The sequence below is a fragment of the Orbicella franksi genome, chromosome 11 (genome assembly GCF_964199315.1).
Source record: "Orbicella franksi chromosome 11, jaOrbFran1.1, whole genome shotgun sequence".
Classification (NCBI taxonomy): domain Eukaryota; kingdom Metazoa; phylum Cnidaria; class Anthozoa; order Scleractinia; family Merulinidae; genus Orbicella; species Orbicella franksi.
Window position 1 is genome coordinate 16,485,189 of NC_138155.1, and position 21,191 is coordinate 16,506,379.

At 38.8% G+C, this 21,191-nt stretch overlaps 2 protein-coding genes across 4 annotated transcripts in view; one reads left to right on the plus strand and one right to left on the minus strand.

Moving 5' to 3' along the window:
* Positions 1-167: 167 nt before the first annotated feature.
* Positions 168-16,990, minus strand: LOC145502562 (uncharacterized). Of its 2 annotated transcripts, XM_081481890.1 has the most exons (4): positions 16,349-16,990; positions 9,458-9,547; positions 3,638-3,718; positions 169-3,178 (listed from the first exon to the last, which is right to left on the minus strand). In XM_081481890.1, exons 2-4 carry the CDS (start codon positions 9,539-9,541, stop codon positions 3,011-3,013), a joined length of 333 nt encoding a protein of 110 aa, XP_081338016.1. In that variant the 5' UTR covers positions 9,542-9,547; positions 16,349-16,990; the 3' UTR covers positions 169-3,010. The 2 variants fall into 2 exon arrangements, with proteins under 2 accessions (XP_081338017.1, XP_081338016.1); XM_081481891.1 differs by lacking the exon at positions 16,349-16,990 and having other exon boundaries at positions 168-3,178; positions 7,858-9,538.
* Positions 16,991-18,306: 1,316 nt separating this feature from the next.
* Positions 18,307-21,191, plus strand: part of LOC145503107 (adenosine receptor A1-like) — a 10,526-nt gene continuing 7,641 nt past the window's right edge. The window contains exon 1 of one of the 2 annotated variants that reach the window (XM_081482551.1): positions 18,307-19,004. The gene's annotated coding sequence lies outside the window, so the exon portion shown is untranslated. Of the gene's footprint in view, positions 19,005-21,044 lie in introns of those variants that run through there. The other variant, XM_081482552.1, reaches the window with a different exon arrangement.

Sequence of the window (21,191 nt, forward strand, 5' to 3'; positions counted from 1 at the left end):
AATTCGCAAGCCGATAGTTTGGCTTATGAAATTATTCCTAACCACATTACTCGGAGAGGAAAACTCCGTAGTCAGGGACTGTCCAATCCTCGGGAGCAAAAACCATGGCGGCTGCACATTTAACTACAATACTATGCGAACGTAACAGAGCCATAAAGTACAAGGAAAGCCATATTTTTTTGTTACAATATTTTTCCCTGTGCTAACGACATTGTGTACGCTAGGTCTGAAGGTTTTCTTACTTTTCTCCACGTTTTTATGAGCGTCGCTAAACTTTTCGTGTGCTAAGAACTATGGGTAAATGTACCAGTTGCCATGTTTTTCCTGCGGAGGATTAGCCATATTTTATAAATACACGTTATCTTCTGAACTACACAAGTCCTTTCACCCGAAAGCTTATCGTTGCTTCCTTTGGCATAAACATTATTTTTCTTGTTGACCTTCCTAGCTCACAGCCAAAATCACTCGCACCATGATGTATTTCCTTCGTTGATTTTCACTTTCAACAGCATCTTTTTCGGATCCTGAAGTTTCTCGCGGTCCTTCAATTTCAAAATATGATCTCTAGCCATTGGTTCTCTTTTAAGTATGCTTGCGCACAAATAGCCTGTGAAAAGGCTCCGGCTGGAAGGTGCTGACAGAGGCTGGAAGGGCAAGAAGAACTGGCTGGGAGTGAAGTGGCCGAGGGGGGAATGGGGTTAGAGCTGTTCCCACGCACACATTAAACTTGCCAAGCAGTAAGGTAGGGATCAACCTTTGCCCAATAAGACCAAAAAGTGGGGTTGGCGGGGGGGAGGTCACCGTGCTCTTTTTCGAGATAACATGCATTAACAGCTTTAGTTATTTTAAGACGATCTTACTTACAACTATCAGCAATAAAAGAAGCTACATTAGTGAAATTTAGATCAGTTAAACGTACTAAATTCAACATAACTGAGCCAATTAAACAAACTTGTGCAGCTGATGTCGTTCCTTGAGGTGGAATAAACCTTGAAAAATAATACATGTCAGTCTTGCCCGTCCTCATTCGAAGTAAAGGTCAAATATTGTAACTTCTCACGTACAGATTTTTTTCTGTTTCTTGTCAAAATGGAGAAATTCAGCAAAGGAAGTGTTCTATGAAAACATAAGATGGGGTCACCGACCATTTCAGAGAGTAAACTGCCGGTAAAGTTAATTCAACCGGTACCACTCCACCGCCCCCATTGCGCAGAGACAATGGGCGCAAATGTCATTTGGGTACACCTGAACAACACGGTTTGCAAGATTTAAAAAAGGAGGAATTTATTTCAACACTCTCATTTGTAACACTCTGGTTTGATATCATTTTTTTTTTAAAGTAATTTAGGTGAATGTAAATTACATACGAATTGCAGGAATCGCTAGATAATCTGACTCCGGAACTATGGCTTTCAATATAATTATATTATTTAATACCACACTCACACTGCTAAAATAAAACACACTCTCCCATTGTAGGAAGAGCTCTATATAAATATGGGTAACTTTGTTCCATTAAACAGAAACATATTGCTAATACTAAGAAATGGTTCACTAGAACTTTAATTAAGTGAGTACAAATCAATCTAACTGAAAATTTCATGGTTTCATGTAGGGTCAATTTTGATTCCATGGCTGCTCCTTAAAGAGTTAGGCCGTTTTTGGGCCAAGCTGCTATTGAAATTCAGTAATACCTCCACGAGTAACCTTTTTAACATGGTGTGAAACTATCGTGACCTAACCTATTTAACTGAAATAGCAAGGGATAAGCAAAAAGCACAAGGTGCTGCCCAGCAGCTAGCTAAGGCGCCACTGCAAGCCAAAGCCTCATTTAGATCTTGTTTTAACGTTGAGAAAGAGAGAGGAGATTACGGACAGTTTGCTTTTTCTTTCTAAACATTGACAAAACAATTGCTGAGAAACACTTTTGTTGACCTCACTGGAAATGGGGCTTTTTGACTGGTTTATTTCGGCTCAAAATTACGGATCGTGAAAGGGACAGCCAAACTAAATGGAAGCTGAAAGGTTGGATTGTAATAATCACGTAATGAGGTCTGTTTATGTTTATACAGCAACACGCAAAAGGTATGTACCGTATTTTCTCGACCGATTTAACGCGGGACCGCTAATAAATAGCGGCTTGAAATTATAACATGTTTTCAGTTATTCATGAAAACAAATCAGGCTGCGCTTAGAATTAACGCCGGAAACGCAGCCGGCGTTTCATCGCGATATACGGTATATACGTCATTCGTCTTAAAACGACACCAGGAGACAATCTTTTTCGAAATATGGCGCCTGAGTCAAGTCGATATACGCTGGAAATATATATTTAAATGGGGAAAGATAAATAACAAGTTCGTTAATTTGTTTTTGCCTTCCAGGGAATTTCAGAGGCAAAAGCAAAGTTGACTTTCAAAGGAGACTTTCTCCAGGAAATCACAGAGATAAATTTCAGCTACATGTATTGTTGTAAGTTAAAACTATGAGATATTGAAGCTTAAACCTTCCGCGCACGTGATCCTAAATAGCTTTCTTTCCCCTGCACATATCTGTGTTTTTAAAACCATTGTCGAATTTTGCACTTATTCATTAAAAATAACCTTCCCCTTGTCTTTATTTTTAAATTTGTCCTTTCTTTCCTGTGATTGGTTTGTTCATAGTCAGTCTGTTAAATATATGATCCTCAGTGCAATACCATGTTATACGCTTTTTACGTATTCGACTGAACCTTAAACAATTGCTGAGGAATATAAATAAATTATCTAAACATAAATAATGCCGTAAAAGGTGGACAACACCTTTTGTTAATTTAGGCAATATCTTAAAGCCGCCTTCATTACGCTTTTTATCATTAACCGTACACACAAGTACAAAATGCAAACATTGCGTTGTTTAGAGCAGTCTTGTGTTCACAGCGGGTATTCTGTCTGAGGTCAGCAAGGCGTGTGAGAGTTCCCATCAGATTGTTTATGAAAAAAAGATCACCATTTTCATAAATCAACTGCTCTTAAAGCCAGAATGATGGAATAGGCCGTTTTTCTTCAATTTCTTTCTCACTCACTCTCATTGGTATAATTGGTTGGCAAGTTCCGAAGTTTCTCTTTTTCTTTTGCTGTTTTGTCTGATTGGAAGAACTTTCAGTCACTCGACAAGTGTAGCCTACAGCACAGCATAGCTATAAAAAATGGGATGAAGTATAGTATATTAATACGATTTTGGTAAATAATAATAATGGTAACTCTTGTTAGCAGGAAAAAAATTAGCACGAGGCGTAAGCTCGCTGAGTTTTAAGTTCTATTGCGTGCCTTGGTTTTATTTACTTAAAGGCGTTTTGGTCGAGAGAGGACCGGAGGTAGAGGCTTATCTTAGTAGGTGGCTTTATTTCAAATCATAAATCAGCTTAATACATATATCTAGGGGATATTGACTGGCTCGTTTGAGTCGGGTTTGGACGTGTATGTACACTAAAAGTTTGGACGTGTGTGTGTACACTAAAGGTATGCATACATTACTTGATAAGGACTTGTTATCACCTGGACTTAAAACAGAAGGGCTTCATGAAACTGATGGCTTTTACGCTTCATGACGCTTGTTAAACTATAAACGTAATGAGAAATGAGTTAATAAACGTTACCTTTCTCGATCCAGGTTCGCACAGATGATTCTTCTTTCCGCAATGCTTTACACGAGGTCTGCTTTTTGCTTTCTTGGGTGGCTATTAAAGACAAATCGGTCAAACGTCAATAAACCGGCATGGTTATTTAGATAAGGACTGTCTAGCGGAAGGGAGGAGGGAGGGAGACTGGATAAAGGGCTTAGCTTGAAATCCGTCCTTTGAACCCAGTCCTTTGAAAACGAACAAGAAGGGCGTGTGATTTGCAAGGAACTTTACTTTGCATACTTTTGTGCTAGAGCCCAAATTTTATTTCTCTTGATAAATTTATATCATGCAACGCCAGCTAAAGAATATATATGTATTTTAATTTTCAGTTGCATAAAATTTCAATTGTATCTATTAAAGCCATTTCATAGCCTCACAGTTTTAATTTCGATCAGGTAAGGACTACGTACAAATTTGTAAGGTTTATTTAATATTCTAGTTCTACTCGTAATTGTGTCAGCAGCAGTGATCAAGGACAGCAGTTTGTACAACTAAAACAATGGGGCTTTTTTGCAAAGCTTCGCGACATTGTAGAAAGGTCACGACGGTAGATACAGAGCAGAATCAACTGTACCTTCTGTCTTTATTCCCATTAATATTGGTTACAAATATAGATAGTTATTCATCACCTTTAGTAGTGTTGAATTAAACTTCAATCCATGTTCACAGATTATCTCTAATAAGAAAGTTTAACTGAAACCAGCCTTCAAGGTAGCACACGTGTATTTAAACTACATAACTTGAACCTAGTCTTATTTAGAAACGGATAGCCCTTCACCAATTTCCCGCAAACACCAAAGAAAAAGTAGAGTAATCGCGAGAACTGCATACCAACGTTTTGCTGCTGGGTTTATAAGAACATATCACAAGTCAAAATAGGACAACAGATACATTATTGCTGATTATTGATAAACAACATTGAGGTTATTTGTTTTGTTGATTTCCGTAGTTTATCTTGCACAGGGGCAACAATAACGGAACGTAAGTCTATTACACCGTTTGTGGTTGCTTCGACGATAAGGGAACAAATAACTCTGCTGGTTCTCTTTCGTTTTTCAGTTTTTATACGTCCTGTCTTGCGGGGCACTTTACTGAGTAATATTCTCTTTTCTTTACTAGGTACAACCCCAAAATTGTTAAATTTGGCCAGTTTAAGGAAACCATATCCTGCAGTCACTATTTTTCTACCAAAAATAGGAAGATAAGTTTTAATCCTGATGAAGTGTATATAATAACTAGCTATAATTGAGAATTTCATACACAATTCGTGTCGGCTTTCATCAGGAATAAGGCGATAATCCTCAATGAGTGAGGGAAGTTTGCCTCCCTGAAGTTCCAATAACATGCGAACACAAGCCGGGATGTAGTCATCAATGCATCTAGTCCATCGAAACATTCTGATAAAAATCCATCCTTATCCCGGTTTTGCGGTCATCTGAATGATACAAAAATTGTTTCTTGGAGAAAACCGAGGGGTAAATAATTAGAAAATTACTTCAAATCATGCAAATGTTACCGTGACACAAGGTTCTAATTTTGGACCACCCTGAGTCAAATACTTGGCTTAAGTCGTTTGAGAGAATTACTAATCTTGTTAATTCCACCCAAAAGAAAGAGAAATAACGAATTCACTGTAGTTTCCACATAAGCCCCCGTTTCCTTGGTTATTATAGATTTTCTACAGTCAAGAACGCATATTTCATGTATGAGGTAATTAAACCGTCCCAACGTTACGCCAATCTTTTCCTTTCCTCCAATAAGGATTTCCGGCTCATATTTTTAAACGGAAATTTGAAAATGGTCATCAACTGGTATATCGAGTAAAAAATCTCTATTTCGAGAACTTCACGAAAAGTCGAAATGTAAAACATTTTCAAAGATCGACCAGGTCTATCGATCGTTAAACGACCACTGTGTAGCCAATGAGATTTCGCGTTTATATGATAGTTCTAGTCTGTAATTGGTTGTAATCTCAACGAAAGAAGAAAAAGTCCTTCTTGGCAATACAGGTGAAAAAACCTTCCTTTTAGGCCTAAGGGTTACTCTTTTTCCTCGAACTCATTGTTTAAAGAAAGAAAGTGTTTGGATATCTGATCGTAATTAGCAAAGATTTTTACAATTTTAGTTCTCTATTTTCACTTTTTTTTTTTAGTTTCGATTGAGTGTATATGACAAATACTCGAGACAGGGTTTGACCACATTTCCAAACACCTTGCAGTTCATCAAAACTATTCCGCTGTGCGTCATGTTTTCAACTCTCTTCTCGGTTTTTGGAATTGTGGTCAAACACCGTTTTTCGTCTTTGATATATTACGAAACATCCTCCTGGGTGAGAGAATCTGTTGGTACAAACATTGACGCCATCATAGGAAGTTATTCCCGCGGTACTTGGTAAGGAAACGCGATATAATCCTCAAAAACTGTATGGGATTAAGCGTAAGGTAATCCATGAAGCAGTAATGACAGGCGCGCACTAGTCCTCAGAAATATTCTACTCATATAAATGGTATGTTCTGAGCTGTCATAGCCTTGCAAAAGTTGCCTTTGATGACAAACAGACAAAGGCAAAGACCCCATCAACTTCTGACAAAATTTCCCTTAAGTTATAACCTAATGTCACCGTCTTAAAACAAGCTGTTCTTGAACATGATTTTTTGTTCCTGTTTGTTCCACTGTAGATCTTTGTAACGCACATTACCTCTATCTATTACATTGCTAAGTCTCAGCTGTGCGCTGGTTTACGTTTACAATAATGAATATCAACACAGTCCCGCGAAGTTTAGTTACAGGTAAAGTCTGCTAACAAATATAATGGATTTTCAATGGGGATTTCCTTTTTCTACTTATTAGATATGATATATAACAAGCTCTCACTTTAAAACTCAGGGCCGGCCCCACATATGAAGGCTTCGACACTTCACATTATGCATGACTCTTAACATAGCGTCATAGACATATGCCACATTTCCTTACTAGAGTGACTATTTCAGGTCCCCCGATCGTTCTTCTGAACGGAATTTGCATCACGAAAATACCCTTTATATTTTTAGTGGATTTCACACAACTTTTGGCCTGCTCCTTGGCAACATCCCCTCCTGGTTATCCTTTTCTTATTCTTGGATTTGGTCTCTGTTAGGGCGCAATTTCCAACAATAAATTGTTCCTCTGAGACTTAACAAAAACTAAAGTTGCGTCCAAAATATGGGACTAGCGTTTGTTCCTTTTTAATAAATAAAATAAAATAAAATAAAATAAATTACACTATTTAGAGAGGAAACTACATCAGCATTAGCTGGTTTTATGCGGGTCCTCTACTCCGGTCGAATTGGAATTTGAAGAGTTGGTTTTTGTGGAGGAAGGAAAACCGGAGAACCCAGAGAAAACCCTCAGAGCAAGGCGAGAACCAACAACAAACTCAACCCACATATGACACCGAGCCGGAATCGAACCCGGGCTACATAGGTGGGAAGCGAGCGCTCACACCACTGCTCCCCGGGCGGGTTAAATTGAAATCTTGATCGTCCACAGGTTATGCGGAGAAAGGGCAAGATCTCAAGCTCTAACACCCTAAAGTACAAGCTCACAAAAAAAAGGACAAAGAAACAAAAAATACTATTTCCGGTTGAACTTTGCTTTTTCTGCTTATCTTCAGTTAACAAAATCCAGAGATTGCTATTATCCAGAGAAAGTACCCTTGTACCCTAAAATACAAGTTCAGGGAAAAAAGAAAGAAACAAGAAAGGATTTCCGGTTGAACTTTGCTTTGCGTTTTGGTCGTCTTCAATTAACAAGTCGCAGACTGTTGTTCCGTGATGATTTCTTCATATCCGTTTTCTTTAAGGTTGGAAGACGAGTCGTCGGAAATCTTAAAAATTAAGTAGCCAAGTATAGAAATATTGGAAATTGATCCCCTGGGCACATCACGGATACAGGCACTGGACATGCAGATCGAAAACAAAATATGTTTGTTCCAAAAAACTGTAAACAAAAATAGACCACCGGGTAGGTAGGCAGGTCAACACGCTAAAGGTTCATTGAAAATGAAATGCACGGTATACATGAATTCTTTAGCAAATTCTCACCATTAAGGTCGTAAGTAATAAAAAGAACAACAATTGTGATTGTGGCCACTGATATAACAGCCTGGATTTGAACAAAATGAACAACTATAGTGCTAAAGGCCACTGACTTACTTTGGGCGTGGATTTAACGTACGACCTTAGACACACGGTGACCCTCATTTTTCTTTTGATAGAGATCTTTATCTGTGGTTTTTCTACGTTTTCCGAAAAAAAATGAACAAAATAAATATTAAAAGTTTGAAAAAGTTATATGAAAAGGATGACAAAACTTAGAGTCGTCAACGGTAAAGACCCAATTACAAAACATATGGCAAAGATAATTTGCCTCCGTTAACTCATCTTGAATATTCTTATTATAAAAAAAAACCCTGTAGATAATGCCGAGGTACCTGCGCCCATTTTTCAAAACACCAAAGTTTTATTTACGCGATTTATGTCTTAAAGACTGAAACGAAGTGGGCGACCCCAATTGTTTTCTCCATTTCCAACACTGATAGCTTGGGCCCCGTTCACACTACGCCAGAGAAATTTGAAAACGAAACAATCACCTCGTCATTTTGGATTTGTGTTTGTGGAAAACTCGGGCTGGACATGATTATCGTGCTGTCATCGTTTTCGAATAGCTTCGTTTTCAAATGTTTTCCGTCCACACTAAAACGCAAAGCCGGCGTTTTGAAATTGCTCAGGTTTGAAAAGCTCGTTTTTCGTGACAGACTAGTGTAGACGGTAGGCCTAACCGTAGAAAAATAAAAGCTGCGTTTTCAGATTTTCCGGTGTAGTGTGGTCGGGGTCTCATGTAATCTGAAATGGAATAAAATGATAGGAATGTAGGAAAAAAAAAAGGCACAGGGCCATCATCTAGTTGGCGTTCTAGTTGGCATACGTGCGCGTATTCAGGTGAATTTCAGATTTGCTTATGTTGGTGACCACAACATGTCTTGTTAGCTATCATCATTTCCATTTAATAACTGACAGATTAATCAAAGTTACTGCCGAAAGACAGTAAAAAAGATTCAGTTTGTGTTTGGCCCATGGCCAAGCAGCTGAAGTAAAAATTTACCGGCGAACGCAACAATAGGCATTTGAACTTTAGTTACATGCTTTAAACAATCATACCACCGTAACATGCTTTAAACAATGATACCACCCTAGCCTTATTGTTGAGTTTACTGCTGTTTTACAATCGATTTTAATTACTTGCCAATACTGACGAAAAGGATTCAGTAAACGAAGAGGAAATTAAAACCACAGAGTGTTAATCAATACTTACAATTCGCAAGAATAAAAAACGTGTTGAAAATCAGACGATCGATTCCTCTTAAGGAGAATTCGTTGACAGAACGGTACCCCATCGATCAGGTACCCCTTCTTAAGGGAACTCTTTGAAAGGACCCAGTAGCCGAACAAAATTTTGCACAATTTGTAAAGTTGCATCATACAAGAAACGTTAATGCTGCAACACAGAGAGAATCTGTGTTGTTCTTGAATTAGAAACGACAATGCAGTTTATTCCGCCTAGCGTCAAAAATAGAAATTCAAGAAGTGTAAGAGCTTTTCATGTGCGTCAGTCATGTTCCGTTAATTAACCACCAATAAAACGTCTTGTCAATATTGCGTTTCTGTCTAAGAAGGAGATGAATCCTCCAATAATAAGTTTGAGGACCACAGGCGGTGACATAATACAGAGCCACAAATGTAGAACTTTACTTACTCTGGTGTCGATAGCCTCAAGTAGAAGGAGAACTATGAAAATTACACTAAGGAATTTCGTCCAGAATGTTCTTGAAATCGTCATGTTTATCTATAATAAAAAAGACCAATAGATTATAAAAAAGTTAATATTGGGATGGGAACAGTATGAACAACAACAGAAAAGTGCAAAGCAAAAGGCGTTGCCGTCCTAAAACAAAGTTAGTCTCTATACAGTGCAGTCCCAAACGTTATTGACATTGATTCGTCCTTTAGGTTTTAAACATCTTTGATAGAACATTTGCCGGATTTGAGTATCATTACTTTTAAAGCCATGCTGTAGGTGCCTACAACTTAAGTACTCCCTTCCAAATTATAGAATTACTGCGAAATACGTATCTATAGGATAGAGCAAACGTTTTCTTTAAAAACGAAAGGTTAAACCGCTAGCAGATGCCAAAACCACACGGCACGTTTGCCAGAACATCTAATGCAAGTTTAGAGTACAATACCTGCAAAATATGTTGGTTACCTGAATTTTTTTTTTGTAGAAGCTGTTGGACTTTATCAGGCAAATATTTGCCGGCACACCGAAGTTATTGACTGGCAAACGCCGTCGATGGCTGCTGTCGGCTATGAATAAACACTTCAGATGACAGCAAGGCAGCCTCGTACGATTTTAAATAGGGAATTTCTTCGAATAAACATCTGTGGGGTGTCGATTGTTTAAAATCTATCCAACTAACCTCTTACTATTCACTCATTTCAAACTTAATGTAACTTAAGACACCGGAAATACAACTTGGAAGGGGTCTTTCATTCGGCGTATTGAGTTCACTTTCATTTTCAAGGAGTCTCCGCCATGTCTCATTTTTGTTTTACATAAACAAAACAAACGGCTTTCTGAGTATTACTCTAACGTTTCATCCCATTGAGTACAAGATCCTTCAGCTCCTTTAGCCGAGTCAAAAATAGCGCTTGTTTGCTCTCTCAGAAGAGGCTACCGGCCAGTTTTGTATGTGTTAACTTAACTAGTTTCGGAGACACACTTCACCTCCCAGTTCTCAGGTAACAGTTCACAAACGTTTAGTTTCACCTCAGTGCGAAACTCTCCTGTCTACCTATGATTAACACGGGCATCGTATTCCTTTCTCGAATCACTTGGAATGAAGAGGTGTTATGAACGCTAACAATACGTTAAAGAAGTATAGCTAAGGAAAACTTTCCAAAGAGTATTTGGACAGTTTAACAACTACACTGTAGGGCTGGTAGTATCGACACAACACTGTTATAAAATCAGTGCATTAATTTTAACAAACATTTGAAAACTGAACCAAAAGTGATGTGCTAATTAATATAACAAGATAATGTTATAGGACATAATCCAACGTAATCCGTGATGCAATCCGGTGCGATTTGTGTGAGGCGTTTATATCCCCCGACATTAAGCTGTTAATTTGCACTTCCCACGAGATAGTTCGCAGTTCTGTCAAGAACACAAGAAGAGGACGAACTCTCATAGTGGGTATAATGGCTTCCAAGCGGAAACTCATATCAATGTCTTTTGACACATGTTTCATCTACATAGTATTCCTTAACCACGAATTGACCCTAGAAACACTGAAAACTTATACTGATAAAGTATTAATTTTGTTGTCGGACGCTCTTGATTGGACCGGAAATTGATCGAATTCTAAGGGAAACAAAAAGCTAAACATGGAAATTTCCGAGGAATTATTAAAATCTAAGCAAACATCAATATTTGGTGAGCAAACAAATTCCATTTCAGTCACTAGATAATTGGGGTCATTAAATACATATTTACCAACTAAAGCAAGTGAAAAGCTACAGCTATACAGTTTCATTTCCTTTCAATGGTCAGCTTCTCCAAAAGCCGTTTGTTGAAAGTCCAGTCGTTTCCCCGTTTTTAAACCTATTTGTTTCTGCTGTAGTACCAACATGATGGCACAACGAAAAAGTAACGTAAATATAACGCATATTACTACTGAAAGACGGGATAAATAATAGCAGTTCAAATAACATCTTCCTAAACGCTTATACGGATCTTCTCCGCAAGAACTTTGGTCGCAACTCAAAAGGGCCGATCCTTAAATAAGGTTCTTAAATAGACAGCTATCTGGTGATGTCACTCACGCAATCAGAACCCGAAAAAAAGTTAGGTGTTTGTAAGCAACAGGACAGGACATGGGTATTTCTGCCGTTTGTTCGTTCAGTGTTTATTACCTGTTACTGATGTACTGCTTGCTACTGGTGTTGAGGACAAATACAAGAAATCTCAACCAGTTTGGAATTAAACGGATATATCTTCAATACTAATAATGGGATGAATGGGGTACCGGACGAGAAAGGTTTAAAGTGCTAAACCAAAATAATCTCATATAAAAAAAATCTTCATAAAAAAAAAAATCAGTGTCAGTTCTGCAAACAACTGGGTGCAGATATAAATAAGGCTTGAATAAAGATTTCATCATTTTGTTTCTTAAAGCCGGTAAAGCTTGTTGAACCAGTGATAGATATTGGCAGAGCATTTCAAATTTTCTCACCTTGATAGAGTATCGTAAATTGTTTAAGATTTATACGACAGTGGTGTGATCGATGTTGATATTGTAGTGTTCGCGGGATTCAAGGTTGCATGCAGTTTCGCCAAAATATGTTTGTCCACAATTGCATGTGCCTTTGTAAATGACGTGTGTCGGGTGGGTGTTGCTATTCCATTTTCAAAGAAACGAGACTGACATACGCGAGTGCTGTAGATGAATTCTCATAGCAGGATGGATTAAAATCATTCAACAAAGTTACTAAGATCATCTCGTGGAAATGACCTTGGGTTAGCTCAGCCCTTCCCGTCTCAGGGTGCTCCAGGTAACGGGGCCCTGTGATGGGTATCTAATCTTGATATTACCAGAAATATACCATTAGCCTTTGTACAGGTGTCCGTACTCTGACATGTCTACCATGCTTATATATACGGACTTATTTCATTTTTCTTAGGTCAGAGACATAATTCTTCAAACAACAACCAAAATGCCCTGCTACGATTGACCACTATATCAACTGTGAATTCAAGCAGTACATGTACAGTATGTAATTTAAAAGAGCGTACATAGTTCGTCAAGGTGACTGGTATTAGATACCGTGACAACAGCGCAACGTCAAATACTAAGAATTAATGCTTACATAGGTGGCTTAGTGATAATAAGAACAAATGATTTAGTTAAGTGCCGATGGTGACGCTAAAACAAACGTGTATTGCAAATAGAACGGAACTTTCAATCTATTGTTGCCAGCCCAGGTGTGCTATAATAAGCCAGTTTCGATAAACAAAAAGTTGTAACTTGGCGCCGAGGCTTAGGGGAGTACGTAATCAAGTTAAAAGAAAAGAAACCAACAGAGGTTAAGGGAGAACAAATGATTTCGTTTGGTTTATTCCCCAAAGCCTAGGTGCATGCTAAATTAAAATTTTAGTAGATCGAAATTGGCCTATTGAACTTTGATTAGTGGATTATATTTTTCAGAACTTTGGCTGTGGGTAAGAAAGTGATTCCATTTTTTTCTTTGTATTAAACTTCAATATGTAAATGGCTGTCATCGACAAGAAAATATTTGACAAGTTTACTTTCATGACAAACATGTCAGGTGTAATTCCACTTTCTATTGCCCAGTCCGCCTCTAGTAGCTGACAGCTCCGTCACTATTTGATTGGCAAGTAATATTATTCCCATGAAGTCTGAGGATGTTGTCTGTAACGAATAAGCCATTATAATTTTGATGGGGTGTTGGGTCGTTGGACAATTACCAAAATAAAATTCCTGCTCAAAAAAAGGAACAAAAATTCATGTAAAATGAGCCACGCATGGTCTATTCACAACAACAAATAAAGTGAACGACACAGACGACCTTGACATCCCAGAAGAATATCTAAACAACATATATCAAAGGCCTTTCGTTCCAAAAATAGCATTCAGTAACCAGGATTGACTCAAAGTGCCGACATCAAGCTAATTAAAGTATCAACATGAAATCACCAATCTACATTTAACATATCGTTATCACTTAAGCTTAACAAATGCATTAAGCTGATAAGATGGGAGAGGAAGTTAAACCAAGTCTACTGGACAAGCCGCCGGGGAGTTAGAGACTTTTCTTTGACTTGTTAAGTGGCTAAAGTCTCACCAGCCCCCTTACCTGGATTATCGCAGATGCCTACTCCATCGTACATGCCCTTGGGGGCTCCCAAAACGTTCAGCTCAAGCATTATCACCTTGATGGCATATTTTTAATTTCCTGGTAACTGTTTATTTAGACACTAGACGAGCACTGAGCTTTTTAAAGTGGCTGGATGAAGTGCCTGCATGTAACATCGGACATCCGAACGGGCCAAATATAGTCCAATGAGCCAGTTGCTAAATGTTGCCTATATAAAGGGACTAAACCCAAGAGCTTTGGTCGCAACTAAATTAAACTAAACTAAACTAAACCTATTCGAAATAAGCGGCTTTTAGAATAAAGAGCAGAAGGCCCGCTTAAGCAACTTTGTGATCTGTTTGAAGAACTTTCTAAAATTACCTATGACAATAAAAGTCCCGCAACAAGTGCTTCGACTGAAGATGAAAGGAACCCAGAAGTCTTTGCAGAGTTGCTAGAATTATATCTATTAACAAGGTTCAACTCATCACGGGAAAGGAACTTTGTTCGAGTCCAACAAGGCGTGAAAACAATTAGAAAAAGCTAGATAGTTAATCGTTCTGATGGTGAGAGAGACATTTGTTATGGGACGTGCCATTGTTACCAGATTGATTTACCCTCAGCCTCTCTGCAGTTATTTTAAGCAGTGATGTAGATTCAATTTACTGATCACATGAAACATGTACATTTAATCCGACTATGACCGAGGCGAATTTTTACAACCTAAATCATTACGTAATAACGAAAAGATCTCGCGCATTCAGACAAAATCCAAAAAGAGTAACGAGTACAAAGGTTTCTGATATAGGAGGGAAACTCCCAAAAATCATCTTTTATTCTATTCTCACGACTTTCTACCGTGTTTTACGGCGTAAACAACTTTTGTTTTTATGTCGGATAACAAATCGACAGATGACATGTTTCCCTAAGTTAAAAACGCCGAAAGGTAGCGAGCCTGCCACCAAAGACAAAACCTGCTTAAACCTCCACAATATCTCCGACTGGTATTTCAATTAGAACGAGAACACGCATGTGCTGTTGCTCCTCTTTTTGGTTATGTTAAATTTTGTTGTGGGTGCAGTTCTTTACTCCAACGATAGCCCCCGATTTATGTTAACAGGGTAAACGTTTGTTACGTCATTTAGTCTTGAATTTTGTCCAGAAAACCCAGTGAATCTTTAAACTTTCCAGGGGTCTACTCACAATTTCGCTCATCCCGTTCCTCGAGCTACGACATAACAATGGTTTTGCTGGGCACGTTTTATTTCCCATCAAGTCAAGACGGAAATGGATCATGACCTGGACCTTGGTAAAGAATACGCCCAGTGTTGATTTAATGTATACTTCTAGTTTTCTTCACTTTCGTAATTCGATAGAATTATAGTTACATTGTAAGGCTTTTCAAGTGGAGAATGTGATATCCTGGACTAATGTTAAATTACGTGCAAAATACTATCTTCATGAAGTCTACGCTACATTCACGTGAATCATGGATGATTTATCAGTACAATAGATCTCATATTCGCTTTTCATAATCCAATCTAATGTTGGCACCAAGATAATTTGTCACCATAGGTCAAGGTGTTATCAAGCTATTCAAAATCCGTAATGAAGCTATCTTCACGTCTTTTTACCAAATGCGAAGTAACAAAGGAAAGGACTCGTAACATGTTTTCGCTTAAAAGAATTCGTGATACTGATTTTAACATTCTTTGCATGACTCCCTCGCATTTCTGAGACACAAACACAAAAAAACGTGCGCGAAGCACCTTTGGCCTTTTAAAAACGTTCTTTATAAACCGAGGAAATTGATCGAGAGACATATACCAGACGTTTTAATATTATTCTCCTCCGATGTGTCTGACGATCTAACCTGCTGAATGCCGAATGGCTCCTCATTTCTTTGTTTCGACACGAGTGTCTCGAGGAACGTTAGTGACTTCAATATTGTGTAAAAAAAATCATGGAAAACCTCTACGATTCGGATTTATTTGTGTATTGAGCCAAAATTCTCTCTCAACAGGAGAATAGGGTGGAATACAATAATTGCGACTTGATTTCCTCGACATAATCGCTATTTCTACTGATAAAATAAAACACACATTTGAACCAAAATCGCTGCGGAATGTCACAATGCTTTAAGTGTAAAGCTGGGTTGCGAGAGAGCTTTGAAAGGCCCGTGAGCATTACCGCTCGGAAGCCTACACGTGATGGAAATCCCTGCGTCAACCTCCAGATATTTTGAAAGACAATAACTGGTGCTCAACGTCTGACAATGAGTTTGTTTTCACAAGCTAAAGTAGCTGCTTAGCCGCACAGGCGGGCAGTGCTTAGTTTTTAGTGCAAACATAAAAGAAAATGCGTGCATCAGGCAAAGGAAAAAAAAAAAACATGACGCCCTCTTGCGAGAGAAGAATAACATGCTAAACGGCTTTCGCAATTATTTCAAGGGTGGAAGTCATCTTAGTGCTGCGAATTCAGATGATTATAATCAATTTTAGATAAGTTTTCACTAACTTGGCGCAATACCAAAGCGTAAAGAGGGGCGGATACCAGCCAGCGCTAACTAATTTCATTTTGCAAGGGTAGGCTCTGTTTGAGGTTGACAACATATCTAACATTTGGAAAGTGAATGAATGAACGTTTAAACCACTGCCTCGATGCATTTCTTACTAAAATTCTTAGAAGCAGCAGAGATGTACGTTACCTTAGAGTCACGATAAGAGCTTTCCAAAAAATATTGCTTGTTCACTTGCACCGGCGGAGAGCAATGTTCAAACTGATGTGTCGTATTATGAACCGGCTTATGTATCTTTCAAACTCATTGCGACAACCGCTGACTGTATAATCTACCCCATGCAGAGCAGCGGCATTGCACTGAAGCAGCGTAATTAGCGGAATAGATTAGCGAAGCTCTACGTTAAAGGACCTTAGATCTTCTAGAAATTCGGAATCACAGCGTTAGGTCTCCAATTATAGGATATTTATGTCAAGGATTTCCGCTTAGTTAAAATTCGTAACATGCCCTAACTTTTTCAATGTTATCACTGCCAGGAGTATTTATACTTCTACTCTCACGTATCTTGTTCCATTGGATTCTCTTTGTTCTGTTTTTCCTCAAGGTCGAGGCTTTGTACTTCCTATTCATACAAGATACGAGTCACACAGACACGTACTCACCGTGTATGAATTCTCATTTACACGAGCTATAAAATCAAAATTAAGAGGTCGACAAAGCCTCCTTCACTCTTCCCTAAGCACTTGCTTCGTATCTTTATCCAAATTTTAACAGCTTTTTGATAACTTAACCGACTATCGATTTAGCTCGAACAGCCTGACCTCGCCCCTATGCGACCACGTATTTTCGATGGTTTTGAAATAGGAAGTTTAGTGAATGTTCTTTTCAGCAAAAAAAATGACGTCGATAAAACAAAACGTTCAATGTAAGCGTAAAACACTTATAAGAATTTTTACTATATACGTATTTGTAACTTGCAGGAAATGCCGTACATGATTACTATTTCTCCGTCTAATGGCTGAGGATAATGGACCTCACATTAACTTATTTTACCTAATACTATCGACACTTAGCGGTTAGGAAAAGACTGTAACGTGACAGCTACTTGGCTATGACTACAGAAAAAAAATTCAAGTTCAACTTTGAGGGCACCTGCGGGTAGGTGTAGAGGTGTTAGATTGCTTCCTTCCGGGGAGACCGCAGGGGCGGAGGGGTGGGGGGAGGTCGCATGCTGGTGATGCTGGTTAGGGAGGTGCTGGCGGTGGTTTTGGGCGACAAAGCTCGCAAAGCACAGTACCAAAACAACTACAAAGACCATCAGTAGCAGCGTCAGACTTCTCTCTTTGAGTTATTTCTGCACCAGATTGAACGGCAAAATAAGTGATTATGAACACACCCCAGGGCTGTAACCCAACCGCCGTTGTAATTCTTTCTGATCTTTGATTTGGCGGATTATCGTGTAAAGCACTTCGCCCTTACGCGTTAACCATTCTCTAAATTGATTTGTCTCTCACACAAAAACTTCTGTCGTAATGTTAATCTATCGTCTTGATACATTTCGCAAGAAGCGTGCAAGGGGCAATTATGCCTTGATATGTTTACTTGGGAACAAAAATTAAACAATTAGCGGAAATCCGCCTTCCAACATAGCTAAACAGCTCTGCGTGATTGAAGTGAATGAAAGAAGCCGACAAAGCAATTAAGATATTTTCTCCACGGATTAGTGACTTCGCAATTTCCTTCAGTCCCCCAAACACGGTCCGATATAACGGTTTGCCTATCACTGCAACTCTCAAAAGATTGTCGGCCAATTAAGTCGTATTAATTCTTAGGCCAAGATCCAACATTAACAATCACGGTTAATGTTAAAAAAAATTGACAGGTATTGAAAGTGACAGGTCTACACTAAAAATAGTTTACTTTAAGTCGTCACGCAATGGGGAGAGGCGTTGCGTGACGACACAAATAACGGCTTTGTTTTTAAATAAAAATTATAAAATTTTTGGCAGCTGTCCAGTAGTGCACGTAGCTGGAAAACAGGTATACATCATTTTCTGCCTAACAAATAGATATCTATGTATGGATACGTACGCCTTGTGACATTCTGCGAAACCTCGAGACTCCTTGTGATACACGGTGGGAGCCCATGTGAGACCTAAGTGATCAAGCCTTGTGACATCTCGTGTGACTGCTGTGACATCTTGTGACATTTCAATACCACAGGTTACTGTTGAAGACCTTGTGATATATCCCGGGGATTTATACTTTAATCAATTTGTATACTTGTCGTAGGAACGATTGAACTATGCTCTTTTACCTGTTGGGTGGCCGAACATTTTTTGATATTGCGATACCTTTTGATTATCACGAATTATGGAACCTAATCCCCTCTTCCCCAAATCGAGTACCAAGTGCAACTTTGGTGTAACTAAAATATAATTCCATTATTTGCTTGTCTGATGTAGGTCAGTGGGTCAGTGGTGAACAATTCCTCAGTCATGCATCCGCACACTTCAATTAAGCACTTAGTTGTTACCGGCCCTCGTTATGACCGATGAAATATAATATTTTGATCATATCTACTCAAGTCTTGTACCGTACGGAAGCGCGGTCTATTCATTTGGCACTCTGGGCTCCGTACAGTGGTCTATTTTCGAGTGCTGCCTGGGGTGTTTTTTTACAGTGCCACTCCCCACCCTGCTGTACACCAGCGAAGTGTGAGGGCAGCTTAGTAAAATACCGTGGGGTAGGCTGTGCACGCTAGCATCCTCTATAAGGATGAGATCCAGTGTGATGGGTCAATTAATTGAATGCTTAAAAAGGCGGGAGGAGCAGTTGACTTCAGGTAAGGTAACCGACGTTTGTCAGTTATTGTTTATTTCCGAAATAATTTATATTGTGGAGGCAACCCGTATTCTAACTGCTGCGATGGGCCGCCGAGAAGGACTGGCTGAGACTGAAGTGGCCGAAGGAGGAATGTTCACAGGCTAAGCTCTCACAGGATCTCGCACCCTTAACCTCGGCCCTCACTTGCGACGCAAGCATAAGCATAAACATAAGAAGCTTATGCGCTACTGGGGACGGCCGCGACATAAGCATGAGCATAAGCCATCTGCTTATGTTTATGTTGATGGTCATGTTAAAGTTATGCTCAGTGAGGACATGGTCAGCGTAAGCATAAAGTGCTCAATGATAAGCTGAACGTCGTCTTTCACTTATGCTTATGCTTATGCCAACCATTTCCCTATTGGACATAACAGCGACATAATCAGAAGCAGAGGCAGAAGAAGAACGCAAGGTTTTGATCTTCTTATGCCGCTTATGCCGGCCATCCTCAGACGCTTTTTATGCTTATGCTTGCATCGCCGTGAGGAGCGGACTTTACAGGCAACATGTGAGAGCACATATGTTCCCGCTTTTTCACCCGAACAATTTTTTCATGCCCAGGCCGGGTATTCGTAATTTTGTTAGATCTGTCGACCTTTAGACTGAAAATATTCTTGCGTACATTCTTTGATTACAGAGCATACACTCTTTCTTTCCATAAGAATATTGTTTTTTCTGCTCGGCTGAATCGTTTTGCTGATTGTAGGCTCAAAATATTCTTGTGAATATTCTTAGATTTTGACGTGTGGAATTTCAGTTTTATTGACCTTGATGGTGTTGAAGTTATTGTAGAGTTAGATTGCTGGCAACAAAGCCTGATTTGACACCTATAACTTCTTGTAGAAATGTTATTGGTATCGAACTTACGACTAAAGCTGTTTTTGTTATCTTTTGGCCATTTATAATGTTTAGCCAAAAAACAAATAAATGTATTGTATTTACAAGTTTTAAACACACAAAATTATATTCTTTTCAAGATCTCAGCCTCGGGTTTAATCTTAAAATACTTTCAAAATTTCGCAAATTTCGGCCTAGCTATTCTTATAAAAGATATTCTTATAAAAAAAATAGTGTGAAGTACTTGTATTTCAGTTAGATACAAAACGGATGTGGCCAAGATTTGGATTATGAAATAGAACTGTATGGTGTTTGAATAGCGTTACATTGCGCAGCATACTTTTCAATGGTAACATTTGGCATAAAGTTCACACCATAACACTAGGTCAGTTTATTGATTTCTTTTCCACCAACACCTAATTCAATGTTCAAATACTAGGTGGAAGATTGTATTCACCAAGTTTGAAGGATGTAGCTTGGCGAGAAGACGCTCAGTTGATTTTTCTAATTTTCCATACATTTATGTGTTAATTTGGCTGGGTAGACGCGGTTCGCGAGAAAAAAAATATAGACAAATGTATGGAAAATTAGAAAATTAACTGAGCGTTTTCTAGTCAAGCTTCATCCTTCAAGCTTGGTGAATACATTCTTCTACGTAGTATTTTAACGATGCGATTCCCAAATTGTGTAAAATTCAATTTTGGAGAAAGTTATTTGCCATCGGATTCCCATACAAACACTGCTTTGCCTACCCCTAAAGATGGCGTCGAAAACCGTGATAAGGTCTATTGAGCTGATTCCAGCCTTAAAATTACTTAAAAACTGAAGCCTATATGTTACCTGTGCACACACCAGGTACGTTTTATTCCTACATGAATTTTTATATACATGTATAATTTCAGATATATGATACGACAGGAGTCCATTGACTGCCGATCAAGTTTCGTTCTGTCGTTCCGTTTGCAAGGTGCTTGAAGATGAGGTTGATAAGCGAGGGCGCGGGCAAAAGAATGTGCGTTTGCCCCTTTAACCATAAATGATTTTTAGTGCAGCGAGCTCACCAAAACTCAAGGCTTTTTTTGTGATAAATAACTAATGTATTTGGTCTTAGTCAATGCTCCATCAGAAAAAAAAAAACGATTTCAATAACCTAACACCACCCCCCACCATGACGAGCGCTCAGGACTAGCACAGTCCACTTTTCTCTTTTCGGGAGTCATTAGCTTTCCAACGGAGGTGATGTTAATTCGATTTCCCACCTTTTTACTCTTTTACCAATCAGGTAGACACCGTTTTGGCGCTCTGCCTG

Coding starts and splice junctions, on each gene's coding strand:
- LOC145502562 (XM_081481890.1), bottom strand. CDS start 9,541: ATGACGATTTCAAGAACATTCTGGACGAAATTCCTTAGTGTAATTTTC. Junction 3,719..9,457: donor TTGAGGCTATCGACACCAGA/GTAAGTAAAGTT, acceptor TGTCTTTAATAG/CCACCCAAGAAAGCAAAAAG. Junction 3,179..3,637: donor GCGAACCTGGATCGAGAAAG/GTAACGTTTATT, acceptor CATTTTTTATAG/CTATGCTGTGCTGTAGGCTA.